Below are 20,225 nucleotides of genomic sequence, written 5' to 3'. Positions count from 1 at the left end.
AGGTGTGGATCTGGATGGGAGAGGAGGTGGCAAGAAGCTCAGGAGGTTGTGAGAGGGGAAACTGTAATCAGAATATATAGTATTGAAATCTATTTTTAATAAAAAAATTATGTGTCTACATCCCTCTCTGTCTTTCTGTCTCTCTCTCTGAATGTGTGTGTGTGTGTGTGTGTGTGTGTGTGTGTGAGAGAGAGAGAGAGAGAGAGAGAGAGAGAGAGAGAGAGAGAGAGAGCGCCCATGTGTGGTGAAGAAGGACCAACCCGGGGTGGTGTTCTTTGTCTTCCTCCTTCTCCTTCTTTGAGGCAGGCAGTGTCTGTGTTCACCATGCAGCCTCTTGCAAGCTTTCAGGATTCTCTTGTCTCTACCTCCCAACTCATTATAGACAGGGGTGCTGGGGATCTGAACTCAGGTCCTGGTGCTTGGACAGCAAGTGCCCTACTCACACTCATGGGGCTATATTCCCAGGAAGTCTTTCTTAATTAATCATTTTATTTTGCTCTCTCTCCTTCCCCCTCCCATTTCCCCTCCCACTCTCTCTTTGTCTTTCCCTCGCCCCTGTGTGTGCGTGTGTGTGCGTGTGCGTGTGCGTGTGCGTGCGTGCGTGTGTGTGTGTGTGTGTGTGTGTGTGTGTTAGAAGAGAGCATCAGGTCCCCTGGAACTGATTTTAACAGCACTTGTGAACACCCAGTGGGTGCTGGAAACTCAGCTGCCGTCTTCTGCAAGAGCAGTCAGTGCTCTTAACTGCTGAGCCATTTTTCCAGCCCCCCAAAGTGATTGGTGATCTATAGTGTTCCCTTCCTTCTATTTTATTTTTCTGCTATTTAAGCAGGTAATATGTGAAATAATATTTTCTATATCCCGGATGTTGCTAAGTGCATCTCAATGGTGTGATTTCGTGTCTTTGTCCTTACTTCCATTTCTTCTGAGCTGGTAGGTACAGAGGTTTGCCTAGACTTAAGTGACTGGATACTTTATGAGTGACAGGGGAGTATAAGAGATGATACTTTAAAAAACTTTCCTGAAAATACCTGTTCAACCCCCAAGTGCTTACACAATAAAAATCAATATTGTGGGAGAATCAAAGTAGCACCCCAGTCTTGGCTCTCAGTCTCCCCCTTTTGTTCAAGCAGGAGCACGTTGGTTGGGTCAATGGTCAGTGCGCACCCGGTCTCTCTAGGACTCTACTCTCTCTACATCATACTCTTCTCCATTCCTCAACTCCTCCTAGGTCCTCCTGTCCTTCTTCATCCAATTTCATGTTCTTTCTCTCTCTTAAAGGAACAGTGGTGGGGCCACTAAAAACAGAGTCTGGTTTGCATGGAATAGCTGCTCTTTGTCTACAGTGTGGTCGATATACCCAGTATCGTTTCTCGAAGAAACCTGATTTTACCACCTCCTATGGGCTAATATCTGTAGACAGCTTCTTGGTTAGGAGTGGGACTCTGTGCCCGTGTTCTCTCCTCTGTGCTTGCACTTTCTCTGGCTTGAACTTGTCCAAGACAGTCACGTGGGCCTCTGCCCTGTAAAATTCACCCACTACCTCTGGCTCCTACAATCTTGCTGTCCCCTCTTCCACACAGATCCCTGAGCCTTGGGGGAAAGGGTTGTGATAAAACCATCCCCATTGGACTGAGCACTCTGAAGTCTCTCATTCTCTATGTATTGTCTGGCTGTGGGTCTCAGCATTGTTTCTCATCTACTGCAAGACTAGGCTTTTCTGATGAGGAGTGAGCCTAGTTAGGTATCCTGGTCGGAGGGTCATTATTCCACTCACTAGACATCATTAGAAGCCATGTCAGTCACTCAGCGGAATATTAGTAGTGGGTTTCCCTTGGAGCTCACAACCAGCCTGGTCTCAGGTTCTTAGCACCATGAGCAATTCCACCTTCATTAACATACTTCCCCTCGTGACACCTTTGGACCTTGTGTGTGTTTGAGTTTCTGTGCCCTCCACCTACACTTCTCTCCACACACAATGGCGAGCCTTCTTAAGCAAGTGCTGGGTCTCTTGTTTAGCTTCCCATGTCCTATAGAACACTTTGGTTTGGTAGAAAACTGAGCGATTCTAACCTTGCTCAACTGAGCTTATGGGGTTGAACTGAATGAGAGATTCTTATCCAATTCCTCCTTTGTGGCTCTCTCTCTCTCTCTCTCTCTCTCTCTTTCTCTCTGTGTGTGTCTCTGTCTCTGTCTCTTTCTGTGTGTCTCTCTGTGTCTCTTTCTGTGTGTGTCTCTGTCTCTGTCTCTCTCTGTGTGTCTCTCTGTCTCTCTGTGTGTGTCTTTCTGTCTCTGTCTCTCTCTGTGTGTCTCTCTGTCTCTGTCTCTCTCTGTGTCTCTCTGTCTCTGTCTCTCTCTGTGTGTCTCTCTGTCTCTGTCTCTCTCTCTGTGTCTCTCTGTCTCTGTCTCTCTCTCTGTGTCTCTCTGTCTCTCTCTCTCATTTTTTAAATGCCAAAATACTTTTCTTCAACTAAAAAAAGAACCATCTGAAGAACGTAGCTGAGTCACTAGGACCTGGGCAACAATGGCATTTATTGATTTCTGTAAAGTAAAGGCCAACGGAGAAAAACACAGTAACAGTATAAAGATGTACAAAGTACGAAGGCAGACTTCCCTTCGCAAGCTTAGGGAACATTCAGCCTGCCAACATACGCGGGAAGTTTATTTTCCAGTGATCCTTTCAATGGCCGTGGAACTGCTTTCTGGCAGTGCTAGTAATTCTTCTCTCCTCAGAGGGAAAGATACATAGGAAGAGAACTTAGAAATAAGCCTGAGAGTATACAGCGCTTGATGACCTCACTCGCACAACGAAAGGCCATGTCCCGGATGATGCCAACTACTTTGTTCGATGAGAGTTAAATCAGCTTCTTGGTCTGAGCCTCAAATGTTGTAGCTTTCACAGTCAGCCCAGTTAGCAAAGCCTTGACAGCCCGGCTGGCTTTACAATACCGATTCTGACTTACGAGCCTCTGAAATGCATTTCAGAAAGGAATATAAAGGGATCTTCACTGAAACACCTCTTGTCATCAACTCGTTTCCTAATTCAGTGCTTTTAGGCTCGGGCAGTGCTGTGTTTAACAGAGGCTAGTTTTCCTTTCTTTCAACATAGTAAAAACCTGTATCATTGTGAAAGTTTAAATGCTTAAGTCGTTTGCCATTTAGTTTATTTGAAATGCAGTGTATTATTATAGATATTCAGAACTCTAACTACCATCTTCTCCTCAGCCTTCAATTAAATCCCACAATGCGACCTCTTGGCAGCAGGCGCGCCTTTCATGTTTATTCAACTGAGGCTGAGTCTTGAAAACGTGTTGTAGTTACGGATTTTCTGGTGAGAACCCACAGCCTGACGTCGCACCGGCCGTGACCGTGATTGGCTGCTGAGAGGAGAAGAAGGGTTTATAGGTCAGCAAGAGCGAGTGAATGGGTGAGAGGCAGCCGGGAGAACAATCCGTGCCACTCACTCACTTGCTCTCTCCAGCCAGGACTGCCGAAGGGTAAGGTAATGGGCCAGCACCTCACAGCCAGGTGCCTCAGGCTTCCTGTGTGGCTTTGGCTTGGAATTTGTCGTTGAAGCATGGATCTTACTGCTTGGTGCACAATGGCTCTGGTTGAACTTTTGCTTGCTGTGAAATGGGACCTCTGAGTTTAGGTTCTTTCCAAAGACCAGGCTGGGTAACGTAAGCATGCAGTTAAACTGCTCAGATTGGTACCGGGAACTAGAAAATGGTGTGTCTTCCTCTATCTCTGCACATCATGGCCACCTGCTTTGTTGTTTTCTTTCTCACGCTGATGCATTCAAGGTAACCTAACTGCTGTGCTGTTTACGTCTGTAAATTGCTCGCATATATGCATTTGCTGTAAATTATGCCCGATGTGTACTTCGGTAAGACACAACATCTTTTCAATATGTTCTGTGTTCAGTTTCAAAGCGCTCATGTCCTATAGCTCTAAAATCAATATGGAAATGTATACTGCTACAGATGTAAGTGATTTTGCCGGCTCATGTATATTTAAGTGCTTACTGTGATCCATTGCAAGTGTTTGAGTTCCCCGAGTCAGCAGCGGCCACCACAGAAGTCTGGTGTGTGAGGAACCAAGGCATAAAGAAGGCGAGGTTAACATGGTGGCCCTCTGAGGTTCTTGGCTCTCACTTGCTGCCTTTGTGTGTAAAATGTGATCATCCAGGTCATGCTTTCATTCCCGTTAGGTCATGCTTTCTTGTGAGAAATTTTATAATCACGGCTCTGCCTACCGTTCTATATATTTAAGTTTCTAGTTCTTTCAATATTATATCACATTCTTAGGAAGCTATAAAGCAACATTCTTCAAGTTCCTCCTCCTCTTCCTCTTCCTCCTCCTCTTCCTCTTCCTCTTCTTCCTCCCTCTCCTCTTCCTTCTCCTCCTCTTCCTTCTCCTCCTCTTCCTCCTTCTCTTCCTCTTCCTCCTCATCTTCCACCTCCTCTTCCTCCTCTTCCTCCCCTTTCTCCTCCTCTTCCTCTTCCACCTCCTCTTCCACCTCCTCTTCCTCCCCTTCCTCCTCTTCCCCTCCTCCTCTTCCTCCTCCTCTTCCTCCCCCATCCTCCTCTTCCTCCTCTTCCTCCTCTTCCTCCTCCTCTTCCTCCCCCATCCTCCTCTTCCTCCTCTTCCTCCCCTTTCTCCTCCTCTTCCTCCTCCTCTTCTTCCTCCTCATCTCCCCCCTCTTCCCCTCCCCCTCTTCCTCCCCCATCTTCCTCTTCCTCCTCTTCCTCCTCTTCCTCCTCTTCCTCCCCTTTCTCCTCCTCTTCCTCCTCCTCTTCTTCCTCCCCATCTCCCCCCTCTTCCCCTCCCCCTCTTCCTCCCCCATCCTCCTCTTCCTCCTCTTCCTCCTCTTCTTCCCCATCTCCCTCTTCTTCCCCTCCCTGTCTTCCTCCTCTTCCTCCTCCTCTTCCCCTCCCCCTCTTCCTCTTCTTCCCCTCTTCCTCTTCCTCCTCCTTCCTCATTGCTATTGTTTTTGTTTTATTTTTTTTATACAGAATCTCATATAGCTCATGTTTGGTTCAAATTTAGTAAGTAGCCAAGGGTGTCCTTGAACTCTGGATTCTCCTGCATCTACCTCCTAAGTATAAGCACTGCACCAGGACTGGCTACATCAATCTTCTTAAACGGGTGGACTGAACCCCTCTGCTCTCTAAATTTGTTAAACTATTTTCTCTCTCTCTCTCTCTCTCTCTCTCTCTCTCTCCCCTTTCTCCTTCCTCCTTTCTCTTTTTTGTTTACACGCAAATAAGAATGATTCCAACACTCAAGTTAGAGAGGAGTGTGAAGAAATATATACATCAAATCAAAATTCCCACATCAGTGTGCCTCATGCCTTACTCTACACAGCGAATATTTTAGTATCTAATACTCAGGGTAGACGTAGTCAACATTAGTGACCAGGATTTTTTAAAAAAAGAATCCCTCACAGAGTACAATGCCTGACATGGGCTTTGCCATCCCCATTACATCACTGAATCGTCTCCAGGTATGAAGCAACCCCTGTCAGAGTGTGCGAGCTGTCGGGTTCCAGCCAGGTTTGTTCAACTTCTAGAGGAAGGAGTTTTACAATAGAATTTTAGGGTAACATTCACTGTCACTTCTATTTATGATGGGGCTGTATGGAGGTGGGGAACTGTTGCTGTACCCCAAGACTGTCCACCCACCGAGAGTTGTTCCCTAGAACGTCTATACTGATCACAGTGCTCCACGCCTAATAGATGAAAACCTTAAATAGAGCTGAGGAAACCCAGTTGGAGGAGATTTATCTGACACCTCCAGACGAGACTCTGAAGAGTTCTTCCTCACACTACAAGAGTGGTATTGCACAGATTATGATGTGCTTTTCCCTCTCCTCCTTTCTCTTCTTCCTCTTCCCTTTTCCTTCTCTCTTCTTTCCTGCATCTCTCCCTTCCCTTCCTCTCTTTTCTTTCACCTCTCTCCTTCCCTCCCTCCTCTCTCCCTCCCCCTTTCCTTCTCTCTCTTCCTCTCCCCATCTCTCCCTTTCTCCCCCTGTCTCCCTCCCTCTCTCTTGTAGGCCCCAAGCCAACTATGAAGTATCCAAAGGCATTCATAGGAAAAAGGCTCCTGCTACCTATTTTAAGAATTAACTTTCAGTTTAGAAATCCATGCACAGGAACTGGAAACTTCCTGTAGTCCACTGTGTAAATGAACCATTTCAAAACATTTGAGCTTTGCTTGGTTTTTAATTATTAGCAACTGAACAGGGCACACAGCTGCAGTCTCAAGATGGCTGGTGTGACTGATGCCCCCTTGTTAGTGCTACTTGGGATTCATGCACTCCTGTGTGAAGCACCCTGAGTGTTTAGATCTAGGTACAGGGATCCAATGTCCTTACCTGACAAACCACAGAAAGACAAGTCAAATATGGAGCTCAGTAGTGTTCAGACACATCTACAGAATAACCAGAAGGACTCTGAAAATAAACAGAGTTTTTCAGGGCTGGGGGGCGGGGTCAAACACCGGTCCCCACATGTGGCAGGCATGTACTCACACATCTCAAATGAGAATTAGACAAATTAAGATCAACTGAATCATTTATGAGCAAACCATGCGCTGTGTTTTAATATGTGCTAATTTGATCCCTTCTTCAATGGCAGAAGAAATTGCAAAATGAAGACTGCTTTAATCTTGCTCTGCATTTTGGGGATGGCGAGTGCTTTCTCGGTAAGTTCATCGTGGAAAAACCTGTGTTTTCAGTAGTCACACACTTTTGGGCAAACGGGGTTTGTAACCGTAAAATGTTGTTGCCAACAGATGAAAAATTTCCATAGAAGAATCAAAGCAGAGGATTCTGAAGAAAACGGGGTACGTGATTTCAGACAGTCAGCCTCTCTGGCCTTTGCCCATTCCAGTGTAACTGTACACTAAACATGGCGATACCATCCTTCTATTTGTGCAGGTCTTTAAGTACCGGCCACGCTACTTTCTTTATAAGCATGCCTACTTTTATCCTCCTCTGAAACGGTTTCCAGTCCAGGTCAGTGCAAAACTTAATTCTCCTTTCCACTTGTGAAGTTTGTATCCCAGGGATCAGACTTAACACTCAAACATCTGGGTTCACTCTCAACACAATCCACCCAGGCAGACTTCTTGCTATGAAAGCCTGAATTTACTATTAAACAAACAAACAAACAAACACCTACGTTTTTTTTCAACACAAGAGAGACAGCACACAGAGTTAAAGCATTGGGACACGCAGAGCTCAAGTGCTCAGCCAGTCTGCTGATGAAAGCGAACCATTTTATCAGCCCTTGTCAATGAAGCCAGTGATAAGATCACTAATTGTCATTGGTTGATTCAGTGCTGTCAGCCAGCTGATCACCTCTGACCTTAAAGCATCTTCTGAACATGGGGCAAGCTACATTCACAGGTGACAGTGGCCTTAGTCCCTCAGTGTCAGTGATGATGTTGATCCCCGGGACCCTTACCTTGTAGATGGTAGAGCTGTAGGTCTATATGGAACTTAGTGATGGAACCTGACCCAAGCACTTCAGAGGCCACAGACAGGCAAATGTCAGAAGCCAACGGGGAAACACATCCCTAAAATTTGTAAACTAGAAGGGGAAATAACCGAAGTTAAAAATGAGACATCCCATTTTTGACGGGCTATTTGTGAAAAAAGGGCCTTTGAATACTGCAGGGTGTGGTATTGGTTCTAAATTCACGGCAAGCTAGGGTGACACTATTTTTGTCACTGTACAGTTTGGGTCCGGAGCACCAATTATGTAGCATTTGACCCAGGACTTCCAAGGCATTGAAAGCAGCAGACTGCTGAGAATTCTACCCCACGGCAGTGCTTGGCTCCAAATCTCACCATGTGTCAGGCTAACCCCTCTCTAACTCATGCAATGATAGGAAATCATAATCCTCAAGTATTTCTAGCGCCATTATAATGATAGGGAGCTTGTGAGGCCACAGAAATATGAGCATGAATGATACAAGAGTTGTGGGTTTTCAGAATTGTCTACCATTCTTTGGTTCACCTCAGGCCCAGAAATAAGCAGGGTCCATTTGGAATCTTGCTCCCTTCCTAAAACAGAAATGATATAAATTCTAGTTTGTACGTAGCAGGGCAACTTTTCTGGAATATCTAAGATTTAGATACTGCCATTCCCTCCTGTTTTCTCTTTTATAGGTATGTATCCACAGTGTACTGACACTGGTAAAGTGACAACTGTTTATCCCTGATAGACTCAAAGTCCATAGAAGTCAACTATACTGTTGTTGCAAATTATATGCATAGAATATTGGATAAGTTAAGTAGAACTTGTGAGATAGTTGTTTTAAAGTAAAAAATAGAATGTCTTCTAACACACCTTCTGAGACAATTGTGACAAGCCCCTGTATTACAAAGTCTCACTTCTCCTGACTTATAATGGTGTCTATTTATCATCCAAAGCTGTCATCCTGAACCCGTGCACTGCATTTCATTGACTTTGGAATTCATGCTTTGGTGAATACATCTGTTTAAGGGCAGTCATCTATAAATATCAGCCAGCACATAATGCATCAGATGGCTGGCAAGGCCACCCACAGGTCAGCTAACGACTGTTTCTCTGCTGCCATAGAAGCAAAACCATCTTAATTTAGTATCCTAGCATGTTTCAATGAGAAATCACATCTTATGATTAAGATGATATTGAATACTGTGCCAACTTGTAGAGGATGAGATTCAATTTTTTATCTTTTATCATATTTAGCAAGCATACCAAGGTGGTTTTCAGAATTGTCTTCCATTAAGGTGTCTGTCCATCTGCCTTCTATCTTTCTATGTATCATCTATCATGTATTATCTACTATCTATCATCTATCTTTCTATCATCTATCTATCTGTTATCTATGTATCTTTGTATCTATCTATATATCTATAATCTATCTGTCATCTATCTATCATCTATCTATCATCTATCTATCATGTATCTATTGTCTATCTATGTATCTATCATCTATCAATCATCTATCTATCAATCATCTATCTATCAATCATCTATCTATCTATCTATCTATCTATGTATCATCTTTCATGTCTCTATACATTCACTGAAGACTCTGGAGGAATCAATAAGACTGATAAATTGATGTTAAATAAAAGAAAGGAAAGTGATTGAAAACCATAACAAAGTAAGATGCACGCCCTAAGGCATTCATATAACTTTTAAATGGTTCCCAGCACTCACACGAACAGTAGATGCTGGTTGAGTTAGGGAGGAAATTAGAGGGAAGGAACCATGAAAAATACCCAACACATTCCCAGCTGAGACAAACAGCTCTGGTTATATAAATATATGGCCCTCTCTATATTTGATTCAATAAACGGCTTACTTTATACCCCTCTGGGTGTGGAACAGCACAACTACCAGGTCATGGCAATGCAGGGAAGGTCTAATGATTCTTTTTCCACCCAAAGTTATTACTGGCCGAAGACAACACATGCTCCCTTTCCTTGGCAAGATGACGTAGCCTCCTGAAGAATGAGGCCAACAGGGACCAGGGAGCAGTATGAGTCTTTTCTCCTAACGCAGAAGATCTAGGTCTTTCTAAATAATGTTCTCCAAACAGAATGTTTTCAGCTCATCAGAATCTAAGCTAAGATTGACAGGCAGGAAATAACAGATTCTGGTCTAGGTGTGGATTCAATTCCTAAGGTCACTGGGGCTAGGTGCAGAATAAGAAGGAAGATGTAGTTTGGGTTATCTCCAGTAGAAAGAGCAAGCATTTCCTTTCAGGTGTTAGAGGTTTTGATGCAAGGTTAGACTTATATTTAGTTTTAAAAATCTCAGAATTAGGATAAGTCTAACGTGTAGAGCATTTACCCTGACTTTGAGCCACAGCACTGCAAGAATACAACAAAAACTATAAACACGCCAACATTAAAGACCCCAGGCAAGCTCTTTGCCCCATGCTTTATGTGTAGAGCACTTGGTTTAATTTATCCTCACCACACCAAATTGTAAGTGCTTTAAAAAAACCTTTCATCTAACTGAACGGTGTATATATCAATTATTTTAAAATTAGTTTTAATTAAATCAAGAAGCTAGGGGCACAAATTTAACTTTTTAAAAACAAAGTATAATTTAGATTGCAGTATTTAAGAGAATTGTCAAGTAACAATTTTTTCTTTATAATAAGCTAAATCACTAATTTCATAAGGAAACTATGTAAGGACTATGAAATCTATTTAGAAATGGTTAGGGAAGTCGCACCTTTTTGAGCCGCTCCTTCATGGAGAGATTCACTCAGCAGTTCCCGCATTCCTTCAAAAACGAAGCAATTTTGTGATTTGTTTTTATTCTGGCTTTTACATGTTACCTGTGTTTGGAAAGTCGAAAGGGAGTATCCCCAGCCATATGTTGCTCTTCCTGAGACAGCTGTTTCTGTTTCCTCATAGACGTGCAAACCTACCTCTCCTCACTTCAGCTTGAGGTCCCTCGGTAATTAGTAAATCAGTCGAGCTGATCACCCCAAGTGTAAGGAAATAGCTGTGTGTTACACTTTCATCGTCGTGGAGTATCTATGCATTATATGAGTGCATACACACACGCGCACGCTTGCTCTCTGTATATTTTAGGGAGGCAGCGACTCTTCGGAAGAAAATGGAGATGGCGATAGTTCGGAGGAGGAGGGGGAGGAAGAGGTAAGACGTTTTGTATTTCTTCCGTAATAAGCCAGGCAGCACAGGGAACTGATAGGAAACTACTCTATGAATTCTAGACTCAGCAAATAACCATTGCCGCCTTGCCGGCTACTCGGGACCTGGTATTTTGGGCAGGTGGAGTATTATTTAAATTAGAAACAACTAAAATAATCTGCTTCAAACACCACTGTAATTTGGGGTTAAAGCTACCTAGACATGGTACAGAAAAACAAAGGTGTCTGCAATTTTAAGGGAAGTGCGAAATCCATCGAAGAGCAACAGGAAGTGTGTTTGTATTTGGTGCCCATGATAGCAGCAAGAAGTAAGTAATTCTAAGCTTGTTGTGACTCATCTTCCTCCCTCAGCAGATGGCATGAGGCCAAGCGAAACCTCTATAGTGCTTTAATCTACAGACTACAGTTGGCCTCTTTAATAGTAATTTAACAGGTTTTGTCTGATAATTAGATTACCGAAGCTAAAATACTCAGGACATACAGACATCTTCCTAAACAGTTAAAATTACTATAGTCATGGCTAAAATTCTTAACAACAGCTCGTAATTCGTGCTATCATGTTTATAACGGACATCCTTGCTTAAGGAAACATACCAATTAGGATATATTTTTCTGGGTAGTCAGTTACAGTTACTCTGGCTTGGGAACCTTCTAAATCCAGGTATTCCTGGGTGGTATTTATGAACAGAAAATGGCAGCCCAACCCGGAGCATCTGTGTCAGCTATCCTGAAAGCAAAGGATGTGGTATCCTGAAAGGTGACAAAAGATTAGGCTTTTTCTTCTGGTTAAGTAACGTTTCCGGTGCCACAGCAACACTGACAGCTTGACGGGCAGCCTTAAAATAGCACCAAGCCTGGCCCAGAAACCATGTGGGCACTGCATCCTTTACCATCTTGCCGCGGTTCAGTCGTACCCCGAACTAAGGAAGACTCATCCATCTCCTTATAGCTGTTTTCTGTGCAGCAACTGTGACGTGGCCTTTGCGTATCCCTGCTGTACAGTTCACCTCTGGCAGCAGCTCTTGTTTTGCTGCGGTGGACATGGTGGTGCATACAGAAGGATCAGGTCTCCGGCACAGTTATGCACCCCACACCCACGATGTTGTCCGCCATCTTTGTATACGCGACTCCACCCACTTCTTCCGTCTACATCCCCTAAGACCCAAGACCCCCATGTTAAACTCTGTTTAAGGAAGGGACTGTCCCGTGCCCACTTCTGCAACTGCTCATACTGACTAATTCTGACGCACATAGGGTGCCTGCCCAGTGAATATTTGATGATATGGTTTTGAAATGTCAAAGGAATAGATGCTCCAAAGATCATCCCCTCTGAGTCATCACAGAAAGGTGGTGGGTTCAGGAGTCTGGCATCTGCACGATTCCTGATGTGCCTGCATCTTCCTTTCTTCTTTACGATTTGATTTATAGTTTCAGCTACCTCCACAGCCTCTGCAATCGTAGTCACACGATTCATACTTGGGAAGATTTTCTATTGGGTGATAACATCCCCCCCACCCCGACACCTTAAACTATGTAAGGCTTGCTTAATTTTGCATAGCCACGTACATGAGAACATCATCAACTCACGGAAATTCCAGAAACTGAACACAGAGGTAAAATCATCACTAATATAAAAAGTGGCGAATACTGCCTTAGCCAACCCCACCGCGGACTGCTGTAAGTTGGATGTATACAAGATTTCTGTTTGGCATATATATGTATGTGTATATATATATATATATATGTATATATATATATGTATGTATGTATATATATGTATATATATTACTTAATATGTACTGTATACATGCATGATCTATGTATAGGATGACCCAGTACACATTTCTTCATAAGAGGCTTCTGTTGCTCTGACCTTCAGATTATCGTCTAGTCCTTACTAAGTATTCAGACTTCCTATCAGCATTGCACTGTATCAGTGTGTTGGAAGGCATGATTGTCTGAAAACGGACGTTTTGATAGGTCAGCTGCACATGTCCCGCTGGGAGCCTTCTAGGTCTTCAAGTGCTGGTACACTTTGACTTTAGGGGGCTATTTTAAAGGTGTGGTTGCTGAGTCGAAGATGAGCATATATTCAGCTCTAGTAAATGCAGTAAGCTTTCTGAAGAAGGAGCAGTCAAGCAGCGTCCTGCCCTCAGCATACGAAGTTTACTGCTCCACAACTCTCGCCGACAGCTGCTCATTTCATCCATTAGAGGATCAATAAACCTGGAATGTGTGTCTAGCTTTTCTATAAGGCATCTGAAGCCTCAGACAGAGCACTCATTCAACCCTCTTCCCCTTTTGGTTAGTTTGCACAAGAACACTCTTCAGTTAAATTTCTGAACCCATAAAGGATCCCAAAGAAGGGAACTGTAGACACTGGGATATTGGCCCCTCTTCAGTCTTGACCCTGCCACCAATGTGGTACCATGAATTGTCACCCCTTGTGATTTCATACGAGCTACTGTGTCACTTTATCAATGAAACGTGGGTACAAATACCAACCACCATAGCCTCTCAGTCTCAGAACCTTCCCAACGATGTTAGTAATGCCTCCTTTCACTCTAAAAAGCATAATTTGTTTGAATGAGTCATACTTTTAAAGCTGGACAGTTTGGCACTCATGACATTGGGCACACCTGCTTGGAAAGGTGGACTTGGCTGTACCAGATCCTTCACTAAATCTAGATCACTTACAAACGTGACAGGAAAACTCCTGCTTTAGACAACTTGTTTTCATGAGTGAGACCAAGCTCAGATTTAGTTTGTCAAGTAAATTCGACTGTCCAGTGCGCATTTAAACATATACATTTAAGGAAACAAAATACAGACTTTTACTAGTAGGTATTAATCACACTGACAGACTAGCTCAATTTGCAAGCTAATATCCCACAGCTAAACAAAGGACTGCAACGTTAAATGCTAAAATGTACATTCATTTGACTGAAATTTTTTTTTTTCCGGAGCTGGGGACTGAACCCAGGGCCTTGCGCACTGGGTTCTACCACTGCACTAAATCCCCAACCCCTTGACTTAATTTTCAATCATCTTCATGTAATAGCACTGCACCATACTGTGGATGCTTGAAACAATTGTTCAGCAACTGTCTACAGCACAAGCACTGTTGATCTGCTACAGTGAGAAGCTGAAGCCTCCCCCAGCTGATAAATGGGATTCCTTAAATAATGTTTAGTTCTCAGAAATAAGAAGGACCGTGGCGCCCAGGGGCAGCAGAGGCAGCTGAGAGCGATCCCAATTAGGAAAGCCCCAGTAAACCTTGAGCTCTATTGCAGCCGTAGTAAAATTTGAACTCTGGATATTTTCACCAGGAGACTTCAAATGAAGAGGAAAACAACGAAGACTCTGAGGGGAATGAAGACCAGGAGGCGGAGGCAGAGAACGCCACACTCTCAGGGGTAACCGCTAGCTACGGGGTAGAGACCACAGCTGACGCTGGAAAGTTGGAGTTAGCTGCGCTCCAGCTACCCAAGAAGGTAATGGATTCCATTTTCCTCTTTCGGCTAGTATCCAGGTTTCCCCGCTATCCACATAGTATTGGATACCATCTTTATTTATATTAAAGAATATATATATTATTAAAGGACCTCCTTAAAGAAGCAAGAATAGATATATTTTCACTGATTACAAACGAGGGACGATACTCTGCAAATTTCCATCCCAAGCTGTTACTTGACAATTTACATCGTAACAGAGGACAGCAGCAGGCTAATATGGCCATCGGCATAGTGCGTAAAGGGCCAGAGCAGTTAGGTCTCACATCAAATGTGCCCCTTCCAAGGCAGAGAACGTGGATGGAGCTAAGGAATCTCAGCACACAGGGCAAGATTGTCAGGTACAACCCCCCAACCCCGACCCGTTGAAACCCATCCCGAAGGTGCCTGTTCTGAATTCCTTTAAGTCATCACAAATTCCTTCACAAATTAAAGCACGTTCAACTCAAAACAGCATCCGCTGCTAGGCCGTCCGCACGGAAGTTTTGAGTTTCTCCATAACTAGATTTGGATGATTTCAAACCTTCCCTTCCAGGCTGGAGATGCAGAGGGCAAGGCTCCAAAAATGAAGGAAAGCGACGAGGAAGAGGAAGAGGAAGAGGAGGAAGAAAACGAGAACGAAGAAGCAGAAGTGGATGAAAATGAGCAGGTCGTCAACGGCACCAGCACCAACTCCACGGAGGTGGACGGGGGGAATGGCCCCAGCGGAGGAGACAACGGAGAAGAAGCCGAGGAGGCAAGCGTCACTGAAGCAGGTGCAGAAGGAACAACAGCAGGGGCCAGGGAGCTGACCAGTTATGGCACCACGACAGCTGTCCTTCTGAACGGGTTTCAGCAGACGACCCCGCCACCCGAAGCCTATGGGACCACCTCCCCACCAGCCAGAAAGAGCAGCACGGTTGAGTATGGGGAAGAATACGAACAAATAGGCAACGAGTACAACACTGCGTATGAAACCTATGACGAGAACAACGGGGAGCCTCGCGGGGACACTTACCGAGCTTATGAGGACGAATACAGCTACTACAAGGGGCATGGCTATGAAGGCTACGAGGGTCAGGATTATTACTACCACCAGTGAAGGCCCCTCCGGGGAGGACTCCCCATTCTGTCTTTGCATCTGGATACCATTTTCAAAGCTCAACTCAGGAAGGTGCAATATATATATATAACAGATGTGCATTTTATAGTGTGGAATGGTGCTACGGTCTCAGAGTGATTTCCACAAATGCTTCCGTTTGTAGCGGCCTTTTTTTTTTTTTTTTTAATTTTTCCAGGTGCGTCATTGAAGGGTCATCGTAAATCAGGGCTGTTGATCAAGTAGCACACAGATCTATGAGCTGGGACCAGGTGGAATGCTTCGAGGTTGTTTTTCTATAGTGTTTGTGCTGTGTACACCATTGCTAACCACCCTAACATACCCTGTACAAGAAGACTCCTAACGAGAGATTTATTAACAACACTGTATACGATGTGTGTAGTTCCTTTATCACACCCCCTACCTAATACTGTATTAGGTTTGATTTTCATCCTCATGTATTTTACGTGACTTGTGCACATGCGTTTTTATCATAAATAAATATGCAATCATTCACGTGTGTTATAATTAAAAAGAAAGGGAGAGTGTTGGAATGAGTGTGGGTCTAAGGAGCAGGGAACAATTTGGCTAAAAAGAAACGCTTATCTCCATCAGGGTTTAAAACTCAGAGGATCCGGAAACACTCTTTATTCAGTACATCTGAACGGCTAAGGTTCGACTACGGAGGGCAGAATCATCTGTATACAGGAGGGAGTAAATGACCCCTTTTAGAGTTGCCAGATTTACCAAACATGAATACACGGTGTGAGACGCCCACCTCAGCTTGAATTCCAGATGAACAATGGCTGGTTTTTAATACAACCCCTCCCCTACAGATAATTTGTCTCTGTGAAACATTTGGAACAAACTTATGCTAAATAAATGACTTATTCTTTATCTAATATTCATTTGTGACTGGGTGTCCTGTGTCCTTGTGGTAAACTTATCCCTACAAAATTTGATTTTAATGGGGTAGGACCTACAATGGGGTAACTGAACTCTTAGACACACACATGCAAACATAAATATAAACCACACACATATGTAACAGACAAACCACACACACATACAAACACACACAAATGCAAACATACAGACAAGCTACACACATACAAACACACACAAACTACACATACACAAACTGCCCACACACATGTATACATGCAAATACATACAAACTATACACAAATATACACAAATTCAAACACACACAAAAACTACACATATACAAACTACACATACACATACATACACACACAAAGTAACACGTACATACACACATGAAAATGTAGATAAAACACACACACATACACACACACACACACACATATTTATTCTACAGTCTTGACCACTGACTCCTTAATATAAACCTAAAAGTGAAATTCAAATTTGTATGTAGATAGTTGGAAGATGCTTGATGACCAGAAGTCACACATCCTTTAATTTATTCTCTATAAGATTTAATATGAGCCCCCATAATCAATAGTTAGACATCCAGCACAGGAAAATGTAGGGCCTTGTCTATGATTTCAGTTCCGGTGCAGTCACCTGCTCATTGACTTCAACAGAGAAGTTGGAAGACTAGTCCATAAACACCGTCACAATACCTGCCACCTTGTCCTCTGACCCCTTAGTCCTCTCACTGACCCCTCAAGTCCTCTCACTGACCCCTTAGTCCTCTCACTGACCCCTTAGTCCTCTCACTGACCCCTTAGTCCTCTCACTGACCCCTCAAGTTCTCTCACTGACCCCTCAGTCCTCCTACTGGTCCCTCAATCTTCCAACTGACCCCTCAGTCCTCCCACTGACCCCTCAATCCTTAGTTTCAGGATATTTTTGTTTGCTTGTTTTACATTTTTAAGCTACCAGGAAGCCAAGTCAGCTTACTCATCATACTGTCCAAAATAACCCAGGTAGGTTTTGGTAAATTGTATAATTAAGCGAGTTTCATCACTCTTCATTTCTACCAAAATGTAGACTTCCAGGACGACACCCCGAGACCTTGTTGGGCGTCAGGTGGTTCCTAAACAGCAGAATGGTTTGTAGCAGGCCCTCAGTGCTGCTGTTAGGCTGGCATTCACTATTTATATTAATTCCACAAGCAGGAGGACAGGCAACACACAGGAGCAGCCAAAGGTCGGTTCCCAGTGTTCCTAGCATTTCAAGATGATAGTGAAACAGAGGTGCTAGGTGACAGAGGGTCGGACATTCTGCTACTGAAGAGCTAGCTCTAGTCAGAGCTGAGCAGATAGACCTGGACAGAAGGCTGGAGTTGGGTATCAAGGAGATAAGGTTGAAGACTTTCGCTCAACTGAAACTGGGGGAAAGCCAGGCAGGCTGTCTGTGAGTTGATGACCTGAGAATATTAATAGGTCCATAGATAGGTATCTGCTTCTGAAAGAGGACCCTGTCCCTTTCCTTGTCCCTATCTTGTCTGCTCTTTTCACGTCTTTCTTAGTTTTGTCAACACCATGTCCAATCCGGTGTTCTCTCCACATTTCTGCCAGATACAACAAGATATACACTTTGGAGGACACGAGCTCTTCTGCAGTGTGATGCCAGCACTCCACGGTCATGGTGTGGGACCTAGTCTTGCACCCCACTCATCCTGGCCCACTCTGACCAAGTCTGACTCGCTGACAGCTCAATTCACAAAACCAGCCTGGAACTCTCTGCTTTCTGCTCTGGAGACCAGGGCTCTCAAACAAGAAAAGGAGAATCTCCGGGGAAGGTCAAAATAGCAACGTAATCTTCATGGAACACAGGTCTAGCTAAAGAGTTTCCAGGGCAGGGTATCTTGTAACCTTGTAAGAAATGTCAAATATGATTTTTTTTCTATCAAAACCCATAAAGCTTGTGTTTAGAAGAAGGAATTCAAATACTTTTATTTCTTCCACCTCTTAAGATTTTATGTAAATGTTTGTTTACACACAGGCTTATTGCTGTATTCCAGAAATTTGGTGACCTGAAGCTGTGACTCTTTTCTCTTTGGAACAATGGACTCTTTCCCCTTCCGTCACTTCCTGTGTACCAATTATTGTCCAACTAGCCTGTAGCATGAAATGTTAAACAACCCACGCTAATGCTAGCTAGGCACAAGCCGGCAGTCTCAGTCTGTTTCCAGCAAGGCACATAGGCCGACACTACATTTTTTCCCCCTTTTTGCCAAAGCTGGTTCTGCCTCTCCAGAGCTCCAAAATTGCTCTCTCCACCCTGTGGCTGGCTGCTGCCTAGCCCGCTCAGCACTCCCAGATTTCCACCGCTAGCTGGGGTGCACTCTTGCAAACACACACTCTGCCCTGGTTACCTTTCCCTGGAGCTCAGTTGAATTGCTCCAAGAGAAGAAAGACACCGGACAATCTTAGTTTAGAATCAACAGATAACACAATCGCTGGGGGCATCCTAAATTTATCAACTATTCTACGTTAGAAATCTTCTGGTGGCGGATCTGAGATCTGCCACCCGAACTAACAGCCTCTGGCCTTTTATATCGTGTCTGCCTTGCTCCTGCAGTCCAAACTCCAGTTCCTCTCTCCTGCCTTCCCTCTTCCTCTCCAGACCCGGAAGTCCCGCCTCCTCCTCGCCCAGTGATTGGCTTCTTTTCTTTATTTAATCAGTTAAGGGAACTTTCCGCTACACTAGCCAAGTAAGTTAAGACTGTGAGGTTAGACCCAAGAAGTGGAGAAAAGATACAGGCACCACCTGCGTTAGAGTAAAACCCAAATCCCATGCTACCCTGTGTGTTTGCTTTTTCAAGCACACCCACTTGCTCGCTCAAGAGTAAGGCTGCCTTGTCCCGATACTTCTATGGGGTTGTGGTCTCTTTTACTGCAACCCCAGACTTAGTTCTAAGGCCCTGAGCCGCCATGTAGGAAGTCCAGCTTGTTCTACTAGAGAGCAAGGTCATATATGTGCAGCTGCACAAGGCACCATCGCGGGTGATCCGCCTGGGTTCCTTTGCAAGCAGTGTCCACATCTACTGTTCTGCTTTTCCTGCCAGAGATATCCAGTGAGAACGGAGGTTAAACCACATCAGCGCATACAACCTTGAAAGAAATTAGTGTATTATTTGAAACTAAGTTTTGAGATAACGTATTAAATAGCAAAAGTTACCTAGAGCAGAAACGGATGGAATGACGCTGGATCTATGAAAGTTAAGAAAGCCATTGAAGAAAAGCTGGAATAACACAGTGCAGAGACACATGAATTTAAAAGACAGAGAAACTACAAATGCCCTAATATGGTCCGCAAGTATTAAAATATGCCCATCACACAGACAACAGCGGGTAAAAGCCACAAGCTGCCCTGTGGTCTTGCAGCTGTAGAACGGCAGCCCCTGAAGGTAACATTGTTTCGAGAATAAGCAGTGTTTTTCCCTTGAGCTCACACAACAGAGTTTTGTAGCCACCTCCGGCAATGTCACCATGTCCTGAAGAAAAGACTGGTTTATCATTCTAATTATATTTTAACTACATCCACAATGTCCTCATCTCAACTTATAATAAAACTTCTTTCTAATATAAAAGTAAAGGCAAATTCTATTGGCATAGCCTTTCTTTGCTAGTAATGTCTGAGGGGGTATGCAGCCTAGAGAAATTGACAAAACTAGCTTCGTGCTGTTCTGAGGCATTCCATAGTACTGTAATTGAGTGACATGCCCAACATGGAGAGAAAAAAATATACTTTCTAGAGATAAAAATAACTTGGAGGAATAGGAGAAGTTGGTTGTCAGTGATATTTTAGAAAGTGGCATTTTGTAGTTTAAGATGAATATTGATACTTATGAGTGAGTATATTTAAAATAAAAACATCTTATTCTTTTGAAACAGAAGAAGATTTCCAGGGTTATTTTATAATTATTTCATACAGAAGACAGTTAGGCCATTTTTTTGTTCATTTGTTTTAAACTCAGCAAAGATGGCAGGTCCAAAAGAAGAGAAACCAAGTGT

The 20,225-nt window shown here is 43.7% G+C and overlaps 1 protein-coding gene across 2 annotated transcripts; it reads left to right on the top strand.

The window, feature by feature from the left end:
* The first annotated feature begins 3,434 nt into the window (after positions 1-3,434).
* Ibsp (integrin-binding sialoprotein) lies at positions 3,435-16,180 on the top strand. Of its 2 annotated transcripts, none has more exons than NM_012587.2 (7): positions 3,435-3,494; positions 6,636-6,702; positions 6,793-6,843; positions 6,938-7,015; positions 10,607-10,672; positions 14,016-14,180; positions 14,734-16,180. In NM_012587.2, the coding sequence occupies exons 2-7, from the start codon at positions 6,649-6,651 to the stop codon at positions 15,277-15,279; spliced, it is 960 nt and encodes a 319-aa protein (NP_036719.2). In that variant the 5' UTR covers positions 3,435-3,494; positions 6,636-6,648; the 3' UTR covers positions 15,280-16,180. The 2 variants fall into 2 exon arrangements, with proteins under 2 accessions (NP_036719.2, XP_017454565.1); XM_017599076.3 differs by having other exon boundaries at positions 3,444-3,499; positions 14,734-16,178.
* The last annotated feature ends 4,045 nt before the right edge of the window (positions 16,181-20,225 follow it).

The sequence above is a fragment of the Rattus norvegicus genome, chromosome 14 (assembly GCF_036323735.1).
Source record: "Rattus norvegicus strain BN/NHsdMcwi chromosome 14, GRCr8, whole genome shotgun sequence".
Taxonomy (NCBI): domain Eukaryota; kingdom Metazoa; phylum Chordata; class Mammalia; order Rodentia; family Muridae; genus Rattus; species Rattus norvegicus.
Note: the sequence above shows the minus strand (reverse complement) of the source record. Positions and strands in the feature narration are given on the sequence as shown.

Bases quoted from the DNA above. Each gene is read 5' to 3' on its own strand.
- Ibsp (NM_012587.2), top strand. From the start codon at position 6,649: ATGAAGACTGCTTTAATCTTGCTCTGCATTTTGGGGATGGCGAGTGCT. The intron at 7,016-10,606 runs GTCAGTGCAAAA...TGTATATTTTAG, and splicing joins TGAAACGGTTTCCAGTCCAG to GGAGGCAGCGACTCTTCGGA. The intron at 10,673-14,015 runs GTAAGACGTTTT...TATTTTCACCAG, and splicing joins AGGAGGAGGGGGAGGAAGAG to GAGACTTCAAATGAAGAGGA.